Source organism: Cataglyphis hispanica, chromosome 22, assembly GCF_021464435.1.
Source record: "Cataglyphis hispanica isolate Lineage 1 chromosome 22, ULB_Chis1_1.0, whole genome shotgun sequence".
NCBI lineage: Eukaryota > Metazoa > Arthropoda > Insecta > Hymenoptera > Formicidae > Cataglyphis > Cataglyphis hispanica.
The window spans coordinates 2,637,972-2,658,179 of NC_065975.1; the positions used below are offsets into that span (position 1 = coordinate 2,637,972).

General features: G+C 31.7%; 4 protein-coding genes across 14 annotated transcripts; 2 read left to right on the forward strand and 2 right to left on the reverse strand.

Annotated features, from left to right (window-relative positions):
* Nucleotides 1-113: 113 nt before the first annotated feature.
* LOC126857704 (pH-sensitive chloride channel 2-like) lies at nt 114-6,735 on the forward strand. Of its 2 annotated transcripts, none has more exons than XM_050607374.1 (9): nt 114-305; nt 3,526-3,709; nt 3,833-4,062; nt 4,227-4,309; nt 4,608-4,763; nt 4,848-5,003; nt 5,089-5,254; nt 5,371-5,566; nt 5,842-6,735. In XM_050607374.1, the coding sequence occupies exons 1-9, from the start codon at nt 223-225 to the stop codon at nt 6,109-6,111; spliced, it is 1,524 nt and encodes a 507-aa protein (XP_050463331.1). In that variant the 5' UTR covers nt 114-222; the 3' UTR covers nt 6,112-6,735. The 2 variants fall into 2 exon arrangements, with proteins under 2 accessions (XP_050463331.1, XP_050463332.1); XM_050607375.1 differs by having other exon boundaries at nt 201-312.
* Nucleotides 6,736-8,319: 1,584 nt separating this feature from the next.
* Nucleotides 8,320-15,817, forward strand: LOC126857709 (kinesin-like protein KIF19). Of its 3 annotated transcripts, none has more exons than XM_050607382.1 (14): nt 8,320-9,978; nt 10,730-10,801; nt 10,951-11,046; nt 11,155-11,358; nt 11,701-11,850; nt 11,933-12,148; nt 12,562-13,043; nt 13,217-13,392; nt 13,796-13,953; nt 14,201-14,420; nt 14,525-14,723; nt 14,851-14,994; nt 15,207-15,331; nt 15,678-15,817. In XM_050607382.1, the coding sequence occupies exons 1-13, from the start codon at nt 9,880-9,882 to the stop codon at nt 15,328-15,330; spliced, it is 2,340 nt and encodes a 779-aa protein (XP_050463339.1). In that variant the 5' UTR covers nt 8,320-9,879; the 3' UTR covers nt 15,331; nt 15,678-15,817. The 3 variants fall into 3 exon arrangements, with proteins under 3 accessions (XP_050463339.1, XP_050463340.1, XP_050463341.1); XM_050607383.1 differs by having other exon boundaries at nt 14,201-14,414; XM_050607384.1 differs by having other exon boundaries at nt 13,217-13,356.
* LOC126857711 (uncharacterized) lies at nt 10,659-18,475 on the reverse strand. Of its 6 annotated transcripts, none has more exons than XM_050607388.1 (8): nt 18,337-18,475; nt 17,825-17,971; nt 17,491-17,710; nt 17,183-17,362; nt 16,299-16,583; nt 15,657-16,009; nt 12,288-12,365; nt 11,926-12,073 (listed from the first exon to the last, which is right to left on the reverse strand). In XM_050607388.1, the coding sequence occupies exons 2-6, from the start codon at nt 17,965-17,967 to the stop codon at nt 15,674-15,676; spliced, it is 1,164 nt and encodes a 387-aa protein (XP_050463345.1). In that variant the 5' UTR covers nt 17,968-17,971; nt 18,337-18,475; the 3' UTR covers nt 11,926-12,073; nt 12,288-12,365; nt 15,657-15,673. The 6 variants fall into 6 exon arrangements, with proteins under 6 accessions (XP_050463347.1, XP_050463345.1, XP_050463351.1 ...); XM_050607394.1 differs by having other exon boundaries at nt 17,491-17,738; XM_050607389.1 differs by having other exon boundaries at nt 17,825-17,988; nt 18,337-18,413.
* On the reverse strand, nt 18,099-20,201 carry LOC126857713 (elongator complex protein 6). 3 transcript variants are annotated; one of them, XM_050607398.1, is made up of 2 exons: nt 20,062-20,201; nt 18,099-19,167 (listed from the first exon to the last, which is right to left on the reverse strand). In XM_050607398.1, the coding sequence occupies exon 2, from the start codon at nt 19,159-19,161 to the stop codon at nt 18,337-18,339; it is 825 nt and encodes a 274-aa protein (XP_050463355.1). In that variant the 5' UTR covers nt 19,162-19,167; nt 20,062-20,201; the 3' UTR covers nt 18,099-18,336. The 3 variants fall into 3 exon arrangements, with proteins under 3 accessions (XP_050463355.1, XP_050463354.1, XP_050463353.1); XM_050607397.1 differs by lacking the exon at nt 20,062-20,201 and adding an exon at nt 19,313-19,568; XM_050607396.1 differs by lacking the exon at nt 20,062-20,201 and adding an exon at nt 19,264-19,581 and having other exon boundaries at nt 18,100-19,167.
* Between the last annotated feature and the right edge of the window lie 7 nt (nt 20,202-20,208).

The window sequence follows — 20,208 nt, forward strand, 5'->3', positions numbered from 1 at the left end:
TTAAATAAATATGTGTATATATGTGTTAATCTCACACATTTTCCTCAGAGAATATGTGTGTGCTTCAAACGAGTCTGGAGGAGCACCATGAGAGAGTGGGAGTGAGGTTTGTCTGGGCGTCTGGTTTCAACAAATTTGCTCACCCGAGTACACTTGCGAGTTACAAGGAAGAATCAGTCAGAATTCATTAGTTGTGCAGTTAAGTGACAAAAAAATTTAAAAATGACTCTCGGAGGAAGGGTCTTCGTTCTGGCGTTCTTCGTTCATCTATCGCGGTTATCATCATTCGCGAACGCGACTACAGTGTAAGCCGTACGCTTCATTTAATTAATAATATAAAAAAAAAATTAAGAAAAACTAAAATATATATCATGCCAGTAAGCGAAGCTAAATGTGAAACGCACGCTGTTCAGATCGCATGTCGAAAATATGTGATATGAGATATATATTTTTATAATGTGTATGATATATATATATACATATATTCGCCCTTTGCGTTATAATTACTTTTTCGCAGATGTACTTTTTACGAGACAAAGATACCAACATCTCATGTACGTAATCACTTCATCATAAAATTATGACCGGTTGACCACGTGCTTGAAACGTGTTTGACATCTTCGGTTCGCGAAAGTCTGAGAAACGTGATTCCAATGCAAGAGATTTAATAGATGCATCTCTCAGACACTAGATAAATATGCGAATGCCAAGGGAGATTAAAATATATATAATATATAAAATACACATATCATAACATTATATAATAAAAAATATCTCGCCGTTTAAGAGAACGCTTTTCCGGTGCTAAATCACTTAAATGCAGTATAAATGATAAGAGAATCTTAATAAATAATTGAAACTTTTGCTTTTTTTTGCAAAAGACGATGATAATTTGCTGCATGCGGATTAACTCTTGGGTAATGTCACGTTAGTGATTCTTACAAAATATATGCTTCATAAATTTTGCAAAACCGCAAAGTTTACCTGCTTGCAGCGCATGCCGCTGCTGTCATCATTATTTGAAGGGTCTTGCACATTGTAAAATTATACAAAACGAAGAAAAAAAAGAAAATACGTTAATGGCATTTATTTTTTTTTTTATTCTCGTTTCTCACGAATAATATATTCTTTATGTAATCCTGAAGCTGTTTTAACTTGTTCACGTGTTAGTTCACAAGGAAATACAGCGTTATAAGGTAAAATTCGCGTAATATTATTTTTAGCCTTGTGAAATTTTATAGTTGATTTCAAATTTATTAGCGCATAACAATTGACCTTCGAGGTTCTCGCAAGTGCGACGAATCATCAGTATCATTAACGAATTAGAGCAAATTATACCGTAACAAAAGAGAGCGTTCTTATTACGACGCAAAAACTCGTCATAATTTGAAAAGACAAATTTAAAAAAAGTTGTTAACAAAATACTTGCCGAGAACTATCCATCGTTTTTGCACGCACACGAGAGAGCTCGTCTTATTTCGACAGTAAACAAACAACGTGTCGGATTCACACTTGTTCAAATATCGGCATTCGAATTTAACTTTTGCCTTTTCATTAATCTTTTTCACTTTTCATCGCAAACCTTATCATTATTGCGTTTACTATCTTCGTGACTTATTTGCTCTAAATCTAAATATCTTAAGAGAAACAAAATTATTAATTAAAAATCTAAATATCTTAAGAGAAACAAAATTATTAATTAAAAATATAAAAGAGATCAATTTAGAAAATTGAATAAATTTATGGAAAATAGTATAGTATAAACGCGAAATGTTATTTAACTTGATCATTTTTTTAAAATATTTTTGTTGCTATTAAAAATTTAAAAAATATTTCATTGTCAGATTAAAGTTTATTCTTAGGGAAATTTTTATATTTAACATAACTTGTTTGCAATATTAATCAATTCTTATAAAGAGTCATAGTCTGCATATAAAAGTATTAAAAAATTATTGAAAAGTGAAAATATTTAAAAAAAATATTTTATATTTAATTTATTTTTATATATACATAACATTTAAAGTGAATTATGATTCCATTTAAAATATCTAAAAGCAATCTTTAAATCTCGAAGTCGATTTCTAAAACTTATACTGTAAAGAGCTTTTTCAAGATAAAATAATTTTGATCTAAAACATATTTTTTATATAATAAAAAATAATTATAGATAATTATAGATAATTAAAAATAAGAAAAATGTTTTAAATAATAAAATTAAGCATCTTTTGCATATACACGCGGAATAAATTGTAAAATTGATAAAGAGCATCTCTTAGAATCTATAAAAAATATTTCTAGAATTTTTTTAGAAATTTTAAAAATATATTTCAAAAATACTCTGATTTGTAATCGATTTTTCTTCGATTATTTTTCGGTAACTGGAACTACCTGTATAAATGTTTATTGCTCAGCATGCCTTGTGACACTTTACATATCATGCGACATGGTATAACGTCAGAGAGAGTTTTAATCCTAATCTCGATCGGTACATATAATTCTATAGGGACACGTAAATATACTGGTATCTTATATAAACAAGATGTTTGGTGAAGATATTTAACGTTGTAAATTCAGGTAGCATACAGAGTATGAGATAAGAACTTAATAAAAGTCGGCGTCCTTTTGTGAGTTTTCTTACAAATGAAGCACGTGCATACTCGGGCCTTCTGCAAAAATAATTTCTGCAAAAGTCCCAGTCACGTGAATCAACGCATAATTATAAAAATTTTATAGATAATTGTTTTATGGAATTTGACAGTTTATTCGAACTTTTATAATTTAGACTTGTAACTTACAATCAATCGATTTGGGATAAACTGTAAAATCCTCGGTTCTCGTGAGCAAGTCACATGCGTATTGAGTGACAAGAAAATTTGTTTCGGTGCACGATTATCTATATAGTCTATGTCATCTATAATACGTCATTTACATTATAAAGAACAAATGAACAAATATACAATACGTCGAAAACATATGCGTGAAAAGATGAGGTCTAGAATATTAATTTAACCTATTTTCCTTCAATAACAAGTGTTTCGCTACAATTGCTTTAAGTAGCTTTTATATGTACTCCTTATTAGTCCAAATAAATATTTAAGATGTTATCATTTTTTCCCTTTTTCAAAAAGAATTTTCTTTTTCGGGAAGAGATATATTTAAGTTTAAACTAAGATTTTAAATATTAAAAGGATCTTTTTTGGAAAAGGAATTTAAGAACTTAGTTTATTTTTATGTATCTTTGATCACACGAAACTATTTCTTCCTTTAAGTATCTCCCTTATTTAAGTAATTTTTAAAGAAATATCAAGCTACTTTGCGACAATACTCAATTTATCGAGATTGTCATTTTTCTGCTACAATATTTGAACTTTTGCAAATTTTTATTGGAGGCTTCTATATTTTATGAGTTAAAATTGTAATTGTAAGAAAGCACACGTCTTTCCGCCTGAAATGTATATCTAATAATCTCTAAAAATAGAGTTGACATTTCACGCGAGTTTGAAGAAAACTTGGCATTTATTACAGATCGGGAAATTGCCCGTCATTCAGTAGTTCCATGACTCAAACGGAACTTTTGCAAGAATTGGCGAACGAATGTCGTTACGATAAAATGGTCAGGCCACCGGGAGTAATTAACGCTACAGACCCAATCAGGATTTACACAAAAGCCTTTGTCTACACAATAAAATCCAACATGGCCAAAACCCTGGTACATTTGTACAATATATTTTATTCACATCTTATTTATATCTTACACACAGATAATGCCTAATATAATATCATCGCGCGAGGATCGCTTAATAATAAAAACACAATAAATAATGCATTGCAGCAATTTGATGTGCATCTGATGCTGCAATTCCGATATCTTGATAAGCGATTGAAATTTTCGGACATAGCTCCTTACATGACTCAAATTTACGGCGGTCAAAACGCTCACGCTTTGATCTGGACGCCTACCGTATACGTCGCGAATGAACGTACCTCGGCAGTGATGGGAAGCGGTGTCAAGGACCTGCTCATCTCCATCAACCCTTATGGCATGGTTATTTTGAATACGAGGTATTCAATGATATTTAATCTTAAAGAAAAAATAAAAATTTTGTATGCTTAGATGAGATCGAACAATTAAATTAATTTTAATTTCCTCTATTTACGTCACTTGGATATAAATTTTCTAAATTACTAAACAGAAATTAATTACAAAGAAATCATTTGAATTTCAGACTAGAAGCGACACTCAATTGTGGCCTCCATCTGGAAAAATTCCCGTTTGACGTGCAAGAATGTCCGCTGGTCTTCGAAAGCTGTAAGCTGCGATTATCATATCATTAGCATGGTTTACACAATGTTTCTTTGTTAGCAGCAACTAGTGTATTAAGTTAATAATTTAAAAAAAAAAAAAACAACAACAGTGATATTTCAAAATATCACTGTGCTAGAATAAATCAACTTTCTTCAATCAGACATCATAGTTAGTTAAGTTAAAACGTCCTAGTTTTACTTTGCCAACCAGCAAATAGCATCGTGTAAACTTTAGCACTTTGCGATGTACGTGTCAAATAATGTCTTACATGAACAAACGAATGATTTTTTTCCTCTACTAGGGACTCATAATGTGAACGAAATGGTATTGGACTGGGACAAGGATCCGATTGTCATCGCGAACAATTTGTATCTGACAGAGTATAAGCTCGTCGACACGTGGGTCAATCGCTCAGGGGTATCCTATAGCTCGTGGCAATATCATTACGGCCATTTTGGTAAAACTCGATCGATTTAAATATTTCGACTTGATTTAATAAGTATCACATTGTTACTAAAATCATCACGCGATGTGTTTACAGCTGGAAATTTCAGCGCAATAAGTATCACATTTAAATTAGCACGTGAAATGGGATTCTTCATGATGGATTATTATGTGCCGTCTATACTAATCGTGGTGATTTCTTGGGTATCATTCTGGTTGCATCAAGACGCGAGTGCCCCGCGAATAGTTCTGGGTAAAAATATCTGTGTATTTTTTTAGCATAATACAGTGGACAATAATATTTTTTTGAAACAGGCACGAGATTTATATATTTTCAGGAACGAACACTATCTTGACATTTATGACGCTCGCCTCGAAAGTGGGAAATTCGTTGCCGAAGGTCTCTTACATAAAGGCAAGTGAGATTTGGTTTTTGGGCTGCACGATATTTCTGTTTGCGGCGATGGTCGAGTTTGCCTTCGTTAATACCATATACCGAAGAAAGTATGTAATACTTCGTCGAGACTATTTTTATATTCACTTTAATACTTACGTAGATTCTAGCTAACTGATATAAACTATTTAGAGATATTATATGTCATATACATTTATACGTACAGAAAAAATGTACCGTTGAAAAAGGTCAACAGCAAATATATTCTTAAGTCTACTTTGACACCACGATTGGCACGAAAGCAATTTCAGAAGAATACAACCGGATTGGAACGATCGCGATCGTGGTCGTCATTAGAAAACGCAACAGAAAATACGAACAGCGATCAAGACTTTACGAGTCAAAATTATCTCACCGTACACGTGAGTCATTAATTAAACATAATTCCTAATGTTATTTCACATTAAATTAAATTTCATATTAAAAGTAAAATACATTAAAAAACAATTTCTTCGAAAAAAAAATAATTTATTTTTAATTTTTATTTAAATTTTAATAAAATTTTAAACGAAATTACTTCTCAATTTATTGCATAATTTATTTTTTAAATGATTTTAATCACTGAAACTTATTCGAGCCAGATTTTCGGACGAAATTGTAATGTAATCGATTGTATTGATGTATTAATCGTTCCCAGAGTTTTCCGAGCACACTCAACATCCCGTCGGTGAGAATAGAGGAAGATAAAGATCCAGATCCTTGTTCTGTCGGCAGTATCACGACCATCGACAGCGGTACCCCACCGCCTAAGCCATTTCCACGCAGGCCGACTCTTGCCAAGCTGCATAATTTCACAACTATGACACCGCAAGAGATCGCTCAGTGGATCGACAAACGTAGCAGAATAGTATTTCCTATATCATTCATCATATTCAACATTCTCTATTGGTCTTTTATATGGATCTGAGATCTTGCAATGATTTATTCACTTCGGTTTTATAATAAAATTTACAATAAAACTTGGAATGACGAAAACAGAAACAAGACGGTAGAAGTCGACGGAATATTTTAATTAAAAAGGTAACTGCAATTTTTAAAAAATTATTTATATACTATAGTTTTTTTTGCTAAAAATAAAATTGTTTGGAATTATATTTAAATTTACGGAAGTGAAACTTTGGGTTTTTTAAATTTTTTACACTTGATATACATACACATAGACATAGTATACTTGTATATTTATAATAGATTTTTGATAAGTGCGATTGAATTGAATTTAGAAGAAAAAATACTATTAAACATTTTGCATAAAATTGTGATTACAATATTATTTAATAACATCATTCATAATTATCGTATAAAATAGTATTAGAGGAGTAGAGTGCATGTAATACCTATTTATACATAACATCTATATAAATGTACGCTATTTTTTATCGATATTGTAATTTATACAGCATCCTTTACAAGAGCGATCAAGTTTGATCACCATACAAATGCATTTTGCATGTTAGAGAAACTTAACGCTTGTTTTATATCTTATTGTATAATCACGTTTTTATTAGAAACAATGAATCATCAAAATCTTAAATGACATTTTTTCCCCTTTTGCCTTCGAAATATTTCCTATCTTTTGATGTGCGTGTCGAGCAAAAAGATACAATCTTAAGAAGATACGATCGGCGTGCGTGCCGATTTTATAGAAAATTGGATATGTATTGGAGAAACGACGTAAGAGAGTCCGACCGAAGGACATTTTCAGTCGCTTGAAGGGTTGAGAAGTGGTTATTTGTGTGAAGTGGTTCTTTACGATAAAATCCTCCTATATATTTATGCGGAGTAATTAGATGACTGGAACTTTTTAGGGCATTCTTGAAAAAAAAAATAGCGATATGACCTTTATACTTTGTCCCTCTCTCTTTCTCTCTCTCTCATTAAATATCACATTTGCATTAAATTTTTACCAAGTTAATCAATTGAACGGTTCTGTCATATTATCGTTTTACATTATTAAATAGTATCTTGCATAATCGGTATAAAATGGAAACTGATTGACTCGCTCATTATTATTTCCATCGAATTTTCCCAAATCTATCAATAATCTAGAGTCATTATTTGGAGGTAGCAATCCTTTTCCACATGCCGTATAATGTTCGTTTAATGTTCTTCGTTCCTAAATATCGATCGGCAACATCTAACCAGCTCTGCTGACCTCGATGTTTAACTGTGTCCGGCATTGATTACTTTCGACCGTAGAAAATGATAGTGGAACGGGTAAATATACACGTGCAAGGATAGAAAACACACAGGTTTTGCATCCCCGTAATTCAAGACGTAAATATCCAATGAATAGACAATATTTTTGAAAATATTTTTATAAACATTAGAATGGGTTAAAACCTCCTTTTAATTTTTATAAAAATATTTATGATAACCTTTGATGTTTCAAACGAATATTTTATATAAAATAAATAATTAATAAATATTAAATAAATATTATTTTTACAATCAATTGTACAACAAAAAAGTTAAACAATTATTGTTTTAATATTAATGTATATATTCACATAATTGCAATTATTTTATTTAATTCTAATATAAAATAGATTAACTATATTAAGCAATTTATGTGTGTGTATGTTTATGATATTTCCATCAAGGTATAGGTATATATCTATACATACAGATGTATAGGTAAATGTATGATTGCGTTAACAGTCTATAATTCGCGAATCAGAAATTGAAATAGAATTCTAATTATAATTTTATGAGCCATGTGTACAGAAAATATGCAAAGAATCAAAATACACATATATATATATCAACGGCATCAATGAAAAGCGTTGTAAAACTCTTTTTATAGAGGATTATTTAGACAATATTTTTTTTTTTTTTTAATAAAAATATGAAAGCCTGGAATTATATTAAAATTAATACTTAAGCAAACAAAAAAAATTTTTTTTAATAATACGCTTTCTATATATTCAATTTGGTGTCACAAACGTCATCAAACACTTTTATCTAAAAATTTTTCTTATTTATAATGTAAATATAAAGAATGCAAATATATGGCTTATGAAATTATAAACAGAAATCTGTGCTAATTATAACTCATCTAAAGTGGACGTTGTTAAGAAACTATCAATGTTCTTTTATCACTAAAATGGATAAATATCGTTTAACATATATTGCTGAGATAACGCGATACACAGTGGATTGAAAGTGCACTCGCACAAAAAGGATTAATCATCGTGTTAAATATAATACTAATCGATTGCAATCATGAAATTGCCGTACGCCAACAAATGTAACTTCCTGAGTGCTCATTCATCCTTGACATTTTCGCGTTATTAATCGTGGTCTTTATCAAGAAAACGCAACTTGTTGAACGAAACGCGAGAAGTTCTAATTTCACTTAAATCGAATTAATATTGCCATATATTGCGTATATAACTTCCGCGTCTATAAGCTAAGCATTATACATGCTTCTCGTCCGCCTACTCTATAAATAATTTATCGAGTTTCCTCTTCTACAAATTGAACACCAAGAAACTTCAAGTTAACTCTTCTTTTAAACACACAATCACGTAAAGTATCGCAAAGCTAATTGGGGTCGTCGTACCAGCTTAATTTTTTCATTCTGACGACATAAATAGTATTATAATTTTTTTTCCGGCGGAAAATGCAGTTATGTTTTACTTTTAAAACAGACTATATAAAAAATATTTATTATTCAAAATGAAATAAAGTTTCATGCCGGTATTGATTTGAGTATAATTCTGGATTCGTAATTATGATACAGTTTCCGATGGAAAATTTTATAAGATACAAAAAATAAGTTTCTTGAAAAATTACAATATATATTTTATATCGCATCTTATCATTGATATATCGATCATCTCCCAATTTTCAATATATTAGACACGTTTTGACAGATGTTTTATCCCGAGATGCGTATAAATATTTTTATCGTAGATTGTTATAAATAAATGGATCTCTCACTTTAATATTTTCTGCGATGTGACAGCAACAGTTTGTCACATTATGCATTAATATCGATATTGTTAATGTAGATCCTCCGATCGAATGTCGCGGCACGCGAAAATATAGCTTACGTACCCTTGCGTGATAGGCCTCATAGATACCTTTATATGTGTATAGGTGAACAGGTGCGCTTCAGTTAGTCGGCTGACTGTGTCGCGATAACGTATATCTAATAGTAGCGACTACTTTTCGAGTATGTTCAACTAAATGCACATTGCGCACGCACATCCAATTATTAGTTAATTGTGACATATAATATAAATAATTTATTGAAAATGTGTATTTTACATTAGTGCAGGAGAAAATATATCGTATAAAAATTTTTTAAATAATATTCTCTTCTACATTTTTCTTCTTACAGTACTGTTCGTTTTGACAATTAAGCTTCTTTAATTTTTGACATCAACGGGTTTCTGAATTATACAATTATTCGTACAAAATTCGAATTTGTAAGATACGGTTCTTGGCGGAATGTTTATTTGTGTGCAACGAGAAATGCGACAATGAATAGTGATATGATTGGAGGGAAAACAACTGCACAGCAATATGAATCTCATATACGTGTAGATATTTTATATAAACGCGGCGTCTAAATCAATCATTAGTCGCATCTTTCATTAACATTGTTTGACGGGTCAAACCAATTGATTAATTTTCACGATAAAGCGTGGAATAATTGCATTGTGCGAAAATGACGCAATATAGTAGCGGTAGCAGTACCAGTAGCAGCAGCAGCGGAAATGAATTCAAAGATCGCGGAGATCGAAGAGCGCTGGAACAAAAACTCATGGTACGTGGTCCATTTAAAATTAATAAAATTAAATACCAACACACATACATAAATATTATTTTTAATTAATAAAAAAAAACTATCGACTACCAAAACCATCTTTAATATGATCTATGATTCTATCATTTTTGTCAAAGATACATCAATGCATCTGCGAGATGGAATTGCAATATGTTGTAAATAAAGTTATAGAATTTTTTATATATATCTAAATGTCGATTTTTTATAAAAGTATTAAAGTAACGTAATTAAAAAGTCAATATTTTGTGTTAGATACTTTTCACGTTTTATATATTAAAAAGTTACTTTACTACATCAAATATGCTCTTAAATGTATCATCTTCTATTCCAAACATTTTTTTGTTTTTTATAATATTAAACTATTCTTTAATTATATTCGAATAATTAGTTCTAACTCATAAGCGACTGTTAAGCACACACGCAATATTATTTTTCTCTACAAAAATGAAATATGTCATTGTAAAAAATTCAGCATCGCGATGTCAATTTGGGATCTCTGCTAAAACGACGCGATTCTTAAAGAAATATTAGTGAAATAAAAAATTCCGCAAAAAACCAATCGATATTGAATCATTGTATCCAAGTCTGTCATTAATTGTAAATCGATGACGGATAAAAGTAACAAAAGAAAACGAATAAAAAGATTCGTAATCGGTTTCTTCGTTCACAAACCCCAAGATAATCACCATTATCATATATCCTTGATAATATAGTCGTATTTTGATTACAGGTCGCCGTTCGTATTCGTCCCTTGGCCCTCAACGAAAACGGTACCAGATGTTTGCACGCTGTTAACAATAAAGTAAGTTTGCGTGTCAATTTATTTTTACTGTACTGCTAATTTATTTTTTTTTTAAATTTAAATAAGCAAACATACTTATTTACACTAATTTAATTTGCTTAAATTCAAAAAACTTCGTGAAAATATTTCGTGTAATATCGAACTTTCAGATGGTGATGCTGGAGGATCAAGACAGTGATAAGCAAAAACGTACGGCGCCGCGACAGTATCTCTACGACATAGTTTTCGGAGAGAATGCTACTCAGGCAAATTAATTTATTCATTTTAATTGTCGACTCAAAATATTATATAATATTGAATTTTATATTAAAATACATTATATTCACAAAAACGTATCATTGTTATTCTTTCAGGAAGAGGTCTATGAAGAAACGACGAAAAATTTGGCGCAAGATGTTCTTAATGGTTACAACGCCACTGTTTTTGCGTATGGTGCGACAGGATCGGGAAAAACGTATACAATGGTAGGGACATCATCGAATCCCGGAATCATGGTACGTGCTCTGAATGACATTTTCTTAGCGGCCAAAAAATTACCGGACGACGCAAAATTTACGGTGAGTTTCTCGAATCGGAAAAATTTCAATTTTTTTAAAATTCTAGTTCTTTAAATTTCGTGATTGTTTTATTATCGACGCATAATAAAGTATATATGCTTTTTTTTTTGCAAATAATTTTCGATAAAAATTTTTAACTTAATCATTTCTTGATTATTTTCGTCATTATTTTGAATAATTAAATGTTTATTTTTATCTACAACAGAATTCAATGCAAAACAGATTTGCCTGCTTCAAGAATCGTCGAATAATAACTTTCTCAAACAATTCTAAAAACGCAACAAATTCTCCCGTTGTTTATTTAATTATATCGTGAAACACCATTTTCATCCTGTCATATAGGTAACGATGTCATACATGGAGATTTATAATGAGAACATTCGCGATCTTCTGAATCCCAGTTCAGGATACCTGGATCTACGCGATGACACACGGGGTCGCAACATTCAGGTCTCAGGGTTGACGGAAATCTCCACTAATTCGACCGAAGAAGTATGACGGTCATTTATAAAATATATTATAAAAGTTTAAAAATTGATTAAAAATTTACGAATAATTTATTTAACGCTCGCAGGTTATGCAGCTGTTACACAGAGGTAACAAAGCGAGGACGGTAGAACCAACAGCCGCAAATAAAACCTCGTCGCGAAGTCACGCGCTCCTTAGCGTCATGGTCAGACAGTCTTCTCGTTCGATCCAGGATAATGATAAGTGTCTGCACACAAAAATAAAGCAAGGGAGATTATTTATGGTTGACCTCGCCGGATCTGAACGAGCGAAACAAACCAAAGTAAATCGACCTTGATTCTCGTTCGCCAATAATTATAATACTAACAAATCTTTTTTGTTTTTGTCATCTTTATAGCAATTATAATTATTTTTTTCATATTCTAAAAATTTATAAACATTATATACTTTGAAAATCTTACTTAAATCTTATTTCCTTTTGAAGTGCTATTTGTATTTTTTCCTTCTTGTTAGCATCTCTGTTTTTATCTTTCCTTGCTCTGTGTAGAACAAAAACATTATTATACGGAAAAACATTTAAAACATTTTTATTTTGCTATTAAAATAAGATAAGAATAGATTAAGGGGAAATGCTAAGAACAAAGTTTTTGATCTCTCATTTCTCAGAATAGAAACCCTTTCTCTGGATAAATCGTAAGAAATATTGCCAAAATTTCATTCGATTTAATGTTACAGAACAAAGGCAAAAGGTTGCAGGAGGGTGCGCATATTAATAGATCTCTTTTAGCGCTGGGCAATTGTATCAACGCACTGTCCGGTGGTGCGCGATATGTAAATTACCGCGATTCCAAGCTCACGCGGTTGCTGAAGGATACTCTAAGCGGCAATTGCCGAACTGTCATGATCGTCCACGTGTCGCCGGCGAGCGCGCATCGCGACGAAAGCAAGAATACCCTAACGTACGCGGATCGCGCCAACAGAATCTCTAATAAAGTCGAGCAAAACGTACTAAACGTTAGTTATCTACACGTCGCACAGTATCACGACGTAATCAGCGATTTGAAGAACGAAATCTCGCGTCTGCGAAACAAGATGAAAGGTGACAGACCAAAGAGGAAGGAATCGGAGGAAAAAATATCAGATAACGCGCATAACAATGATTTCAGATTGTTAAAAGAGAAGATCGTGTTTGCTTTTAAGGAACAGATGCGTCTGAGGTACGTGTACGCGTAGATAGAGAGATAATAGCAGATATTACATAGAAATTGTAAACATTTATCTTTTATTTCAAACAAATAATACTTAATAAATTAATTTTGAGTTTCTGATTGTTGCTAACGCTTCATATTGGTAAGCGGAGTTCAAGATAATGATCATTTAATCTCATCAGGAGAAAATTAATGGAGCTGGATAGTCATCTACTGAGTTTGAATATCGCCGCCGAACAGCAGCATTCTGTAATCTCTCATTGGGAATCGAAGAACAACAGGATTTATGGAAAAACGCGAGATTCCGAAACAGATCGTCCAGGTACGGACTATCAAGTGGATGAAACAGATGACGTGGGTGAGCAAATTGAGCAATTGATATAATATAATAATATAGAAAATGATATTGATTATCATATATTGGACAAAGACTATAAATTAAAGAGTTGAACACTAAAAATTTTAAGAAAACAAATTTTTAATTTTTGTTATATTCATATAAATCCATATTCCCTTTACAAATATTATTATATAAAAAATATTTGATTTGAAAAAGCAAGTATTTTTCTTTAGTTTTAATTTAATTCATTTCTCACTTCATCTAAAAATATTATTTGAAGGCAAAAAATGCAATGATTTTAAAGGATTTCAGAAATTAAACAGAAAATTAAATTCATGAGAACCTATCAAATATCGATTAGCTCGATAAACTAGTTCGCCGAATTGCTCATAGTAAAGACAACATCTTAATAACCGTTTAGATCTCTTAAGGGACGATCTGGAAGATGAAGCAGCCATACAGCAAGCGTGGACGGAACTAATGGAGATAACGAAGGAGAAAGAAAGATACACCGAAATGCGCGTCGTCGCGGAGAAAGAACTCGAGATATGTCGAAAACGCAGTGCTGAGCTTGAAGACGTAAGAAAATTTTTTATTACTTTAATTATAATCTCAATTAAAAATAAAATTAAAAAAAGAGAGAAACAAAAAATAATAAATTTTGCTAAAATATAAGCAATACAATAAGAACTTGTGTACACAAATTCTTATTGTATTGCTTATATTGGAATTACGATAGCGAGTATATCGATAAATTGATATCTCGATCTAATTGTTAAATTCAAAGTTCTTAAAATTCGATCTAAAATACCATGCGTTTCTTCAGGAATTGCCGTTGCGTATCAACTCGGACGAGGAACGCGAATTGTTAGCGCTGATGCTACGAGTTCACGAGCTCGAGGCGGACAAAATGATGCTGCAAAGCGAGAGGCTGGTTAAACAGTATGAGCTTAGACGTCGCGAGTTGCTACTGCTCCGTTACGATCGACAGCGGCAGATCTCCGATGAAATCATCACCAGACAACGACAGATCATGGAAAGTCGGTGTATATATAATATTCTTCTTTAATTATATCTAAAAAATTATATGATATAAATCTCCTCTACAAAATTAAATTCTTTCATTTAATTAATGAAATCTGAATGTCAGATGGCCGTTTGGCGCTCCCGGTCGATCTGCAGAATCTTTATGCTTTGTATCAGCAAGAGATTCAGGCCGCGACGTATATCGATAGTAATCTCGGCGATCTCGTCGTGTCGCCAACTGTGTCATCGTTCGGTCGCGGAAGATTGCCGCCTATATCCAGCAGACTCAACAATTTCAGCAATGACATGAGAATAGCCAGCAGGTAAATAGAGTCGGTTTTTTCTTTAGCTGAATTAGCAAAACTATTTTCAAAATTATTAGATTCATCTGAGAAAAATTACATACATTAAATGCGTAATGCATATTAAACAAAAATGTCGAAAAAACAGTTCCACCGATTCCGATTGGGATTCGCCGTTACCGCCGATTCATGAACCGCAAGAGGAAGCGGAGCACGTGATGGGACCAGTAGTACAACCGTTAATTTCTCCGGCCACCTTATTTCCGCCGATATCGGTGAATTCGCAAAATTAGTAAGAAATTTCTTATTCACCTCATGACAATTAATACATATTCAAAAAACGCGTTTTTCAAAGTAACATTTTATTAATTCAGAGAACGACAGAGCTTTAGCTTCTTCAATAATATAAATTTATACCTATCTTATAATTTCTCTTGTCTCTCTATCTATATATCTTGTTTTATATACTCTTATTAATCCAATTCTTCATTTTTTTTACATCAGTGATAAGAAACTTCGGCGAATAGCGAGCGACGATAACATAAATTCAATACGATTCGCGCACAATGACGACGGTCGTTACAAGGTTTCTCGAACAAAGAGTGATGATCGCGAACCAGGTAGTTGAGGTAAGAATTCATTGTTTTTTCTACGAGAATATCTATTATATCGCACTTATCCAAATTTAATCATATTTTTTATAAAAAAAAATATATATATATATATCAATTAATAATAAATTTTTATTATTATTAAAATAATAATAAAATAATTAAAATAATAATACATTTTATTATTATTTAATATATATATATATATATATATATATATATATATATATATATATATAATATATATATTTATTTAATTTTAATTATTATACTTTTGATAAAAATTGTGAGCTTATGAAAACTAAGACTAAATAATTGTACATATCAAAAATATGTCCTTTACCTTTCTTCTTCATCATTTTAGATTGACATTGAACGACATCGACGTTCTCGACGTCTCTCGCGAGCAGTTCTATGCAGCTTAACGGCAGTGATTTCAGATTCTTGCATTTCATCGTCGTTTTTTTTATCTTTGGGGAGAATTTTATCGAGCTTTAGACGATCTATGCTTAATGTCGTCGCATCATTTTGCGAAACATCTTGAATGAAATTTTTGGCGCGATGTCTTTCGCGAGAAGTGCTCACAGTTTCCGGTAAATGAAGTGAAACGCGCCGCTGAGGATGCTTTTTAGCCCGTGTTGGTGGGCTAACATCATTTTCCGCATGCTTGGTGATCGTCTTCTTAAGTCTTAACAGCTGAAAAATGGTACCGTATGTTATATAGGAGATTTCTGTCAACTTGATCACTGGAAAATATCTTAGTTATGAATATATAAAAAAAAAATATTACAAGATATTTCGATAAAGATGCTTGTATCTTCGAATCAAGCAATTTATTCATGAAATACTATTTTTGTATTGCTATACTAATAGATATATCCCGGAGAATCAAGTGCAATCTTTTAAATCAAGAAGAAACGGATATTGTTGAAATAATTATATCTATTGATTGAAAATGAGTCATAGATATGTGAAAATAATTTACCGCCATCCTGGAAGCGGCTATGTCCGAGGCAATTCTTTTCCGTTCCAGTTCGGAGGCCTTTCGTTGCAAGAAACCGATATCTATTTTCTCTTCCTCGTCCAAATCGGTTTTCGGTTTCAGCGTATTGGGTGAGATCGGTTCACCCGAGATCGGCTCTTGCTCTTGAGCTGTCTGCACCGCCCATACACCCAGCCGCGTGTCCCACTGCTTCTTCCGTTCATCCCAATATAACTTGGACTTGCCGAATATCGAAGGTTCGGCGAAGAGTGGGCATCGTTCCCACAGCTACGCTATCGAAGGAAATTAATCGAGTTGATTATAGTCCGCGCAAATAAAATAAATAATAAAAAATGTGACAAACGTATTCAACGAATGCATCCATCGCGGATCTGTGTGAAATAATGAAAACATTGTGCAATATTTTGTCTTCGCATTAAATTAGAATTAGATTAAATTAAATTAAATTAGAATATAAATTAATATTTAAGAAAAACTTGAGAATAAACAGGTTGTTCAGTCCCGATATTTAAAAGAATATCAAATTCGAAGATTATCTTTTTTTATATATAACTGGTATGTCGAAAATACATCGAATGTATATAATGCATGATGGAAATGTATAATTATTTCAATAGTATATATGTTGTCAACAAATGTTTATATAGACAATATGAAATTGATACAAAAAGATTGCTTTCTTCTATATGATTTTTAAACAAAAAGTGCGAACAAATTTTGTGAACAATATATTAATATTTTTAAAAGAACACATTTTTCACGTAATATTCTTGAATGTAAAATTGGCGTGATACGATATAGAATCTAGATATTAAGTGTTTTATTCAATGCCGTTGTCTCGAGGTCAAGTTATATGCATCCTTTACCAATTTCGATCGTGTTGCTACTCTCAATTGCGCGGCATCGTACTCGCGAAAGGTTTTCATCTTTTCGTAGAGCTGCCTTACAACACTTTCCATGAACTTGGACATCGCTCTCTTGCACTCTACAGTCATTTGCGCGGGATACATTCGCGTCAAGTATTCAAATAAGGATGTCACGAGATTCTAAACGAAAAATTCGACAAAACATCGATGACAATATGATTGATCGATCTCGATGATTGATTAATCTCTCAAGAGAATTCATATTATATCATTCGCGTCGACAAAATAATAAAAAAACCTCTACGTACATTCAGATCCTGCTCATCTAATTGCATGTCCTTATGTATCATAGCTATGTAACCGACTAATCGATCCAACTGTTTCGGCTTCTTATTAAAGTTCAGCAAAAGATATCCCATAGTTTCCATAATTATGGCAAATTTGGCCGTAATGCGTGTATCAAAGCTCAAATGTAATTTCGACTCCTGAGTAAAATATTTCACGTATTGCGGATGAGTCTCGCAAAAACTGAAAACCGATGTGTGATATGGGCATTCTTAAATAATTTTTTCAATCATTGTTTTTCACAATTAAAAATATAAAATTCCCTTTTTATTTTTTAATAAGTGCGATATTACACACCTTCTGAGACAAGCGTTACCATGATATTGCGGGTTAACTTCGATATTTGACCATACTTTCTTAATCAGTGCATATTCTTTCGCGCTGAATTTATAATAATCTAAAGTACCGGGTCTTTCGTAGATACTCTGCTTTATGCCCATTTATCTGATAAATAAAAGGCACTATTTTTTTATGACAAGAATGTACCAACATCATATATGTAATAAAGCATAAATAAAAACTGAATATAGCTGAATATATGTGTGTTGTGTGAAGTATGCTTAAGATCTTTTGCTTCTTGAGATTTCATGTTAAATTAAATTTCTTCTCGCATGAAGAATAGAAAAAATACATATATTATAAATAAATAGATTTTCTTCATTCTTATTAAAAAATGGATAAATTTTTTTAATTTATTTGTATTATGTAAAAATATGTACAAATTCAATATAAAATATTGCTGAAAAAGTAATTGAATATATAAATCATTATATATTCAAGAATTGAATTATATAATGAAGTGAGATTACTTATGATAGAATAGATGCTGCACCAGGCGCACCAATCTTCACTTGCCAGTCCAACAATTTAAATAGATGTGTTGTTTTCTCAGCCCAGTGATATTTTGATCTAATGGAATCTATTCTCCAGTGAATAGTAAGTTTACCGGATGCATCGCTGGAGTGCCCTGTCCTAAATGGTTGAGTTGTAACACATAGATGTGCCATATGTTTCAAAGCATTAGCGACTACATCTGCATTTGAAGTCTGTGAGTCATCTTGATATGTGTGCGTAAGAATACAAAGCTGCGACGAGGGATTTAATGCTATAAACGATCTTAAGTATCTTACAAAGTACATAACGTCATGTACACTGAGGCCAAAGTCAAGTAGATAATTTATATCATCGAAAATAAGAACAACAGACTTGTCAAATTTTGCTGCTTCATCATACTTCTCTCTAACACATGTAAAAAGTCTATATGCAATATCTATATTCTCAGTGGAAACAACATCTGGGATTATCATTTTCTCCTTATCCACAGAATCCTTACGCATATCAGCGATATTGGTGGCTACAATTTTCATTGGCTCAACAACAGTTACCTGACCTTTTTCCTTCAGAGCCAGAAGATTATAACCAAGTCTCATGCCAATGTTGTGATAGTGACTAAAGGTATTATGACATAGAACGAGACAAACGGCATTCATCTGCTTTAATGTGTGCGACAGGATGGCATTTACCAAAAAATTTGCATTGGTACCGTGTTGCTCTTCAATTAAGATTATTTTATTATCCATGTTTACCCTATCAATTCCAAGAGTGTTGCATACCATTTCCATTGTACTAGCCATGATAAACTGAAAGTTAAAAATGCATTATCATTATTATTATATGTACATTTCACGAGAAACAATTATATTTATATTATATTATATTTATATTATATTTCTAACCCGATAAATCGCTTTGCGGTATGTTTTTATAACCTATAAGTCTATTCACCTCTGTAGAATAAATTCAAACTCTAGTACTCAAGGCCAATTACTCAAGGTCAGTATTGCGAGATGAAAATCAATATATATTCATTCCAATATAGACTGTCTTGTATATTACACTAATGAATGATACTAAAAAATCATTCGCATGTACACTTCTTCATCTGTGACATACTACTACTACTATATACTAGTAGTTCAAATAAAACATAGCACAGCCGTAGCCGTAATCAGCTGTCTACTAACACTAACGTTTGCATCACCTACACATACAAGTGAGACTTGCTCAAAATTTTATCCGCATTATAGATAAGCGTAATAAATTGAAAAAACATAAAGGCCAAGAAATATAATATATATATATATATATATATATATATATATATATATATATATATATATATGTATGAAAAGAGAAAAATTTAATTTGAATACGCAAAGCAAAATAACATTTATTGTGTCATTATTTTTAGTAAAGAAAAAATGTGAATATATTATTGTTCCTCTTGTGCTAATAATAAAATATAATATATATTTAGAATATCATTAAAAATTTTTAGATTTCTAAAGAACTTCGTATTCATATTTTTATAACATCTTCACAAAATGATTAAAATATTATAATTGTAATTTTATTTGCATTATAAATGTACACATAAACGGAGTGTCATGCACTAAAAAAACTAGAAATTCTAGATCACGTGACATTTTTACATATTTGGCAACAGACCGCTTGACAACTTGACTGCTTTTCACCTTAATTGAAGAAAATAACGGCGTCTCGTTAATTTCTTCGCGACTCGCTAATTTCTATCAAACCCATCGTACATACTGACGCGCATACTTTATCGCGCTGTTTGAGCCATCATTGATAAGCGGGCGCATCAGTGATAAAAGATTGCG

What these genes read in the sequence shown, in the direction of transcription:
- LOC126857711 (XM_050607390.1), bottom strand. Translation starts at nt 17,967, where the DNA reads ATGGGCATAAAGCAGAGTATCTACGAAAGACCCGGTACTTTAGATTAT. An exon ending in TAGCAACACGATCGAAATTG is followed by an intron (nt 16,584 to 17,182) that starts GTAAAGGATGCA and finishes TCGATAGCGTAG; the next exon opens with CTGTGGGAACGATGCCCACT. An exon ending in TAGCCGCTTCCAGGATGGCG is followed by an intron (nt 16,010 to 16,298) that starts GTAAATTATTTT and finishes ACCATTTTTCAG; the next exon opens with CTGTTAAGACTTAAGAAGAC.
- LOC126857704 (XM_050607374.1), top strand. Translation starts at nt 223, where the DNA reads ATGACTCTCGGAGGAAGGGTCTTCGTTCTGGCGTTCTTCGTTCATCTA. An exon ending in TCCGCTGGTCTTCGAAAGCT is followed by an intron (nt 4,310 to 4,607) that starts GTAAGCTGCGAT and finishes TTCCTCTACTAG; the next exon opens with GGACTCATAATGTGAACGAA. An exon ending in AATACCATATACCGAAGAAA is followed by an intron (nt 5,255 to 5,370) that starts GTATGTAATACT and finishes TTATACGTACAG; the next exon opens with AAAAAATGTACCGTTGAAAA.
- LOC126857709 (XM_050607382.1), top strand. Translation starts at nt 9,880, where the DNA reads ATGACGCAATATAGTAGCGGTAGCAGTACCAGTAGCAGCAGCAGCGGA. An exon ending in AAGGAACAGATGCGTCTGAG is followed by an intron (nt 13,044 to 13,216) that starts GTACGTGTACGC and finishes TAATCTCATCAG; the next exon opens with GAGAAAATTAATGGAGCTGG. An exon ending in TCGGTGAATTCGCAAAATTA is followed by an intron (nt 14,995 to 15,206) that starts GTAAGAAATTTC and finishes TTTTTACATCAG; the next exon opens with TGATAAGAAACTTCGGCGAA.
- LOC126857713 (XM_050607398.1), bottom strand. Translation starts at nt 19,161, where the DNA reads ATGGCTAGTACAATGGAAATGGTATGCAACACTCTTGGAATTGATAGG.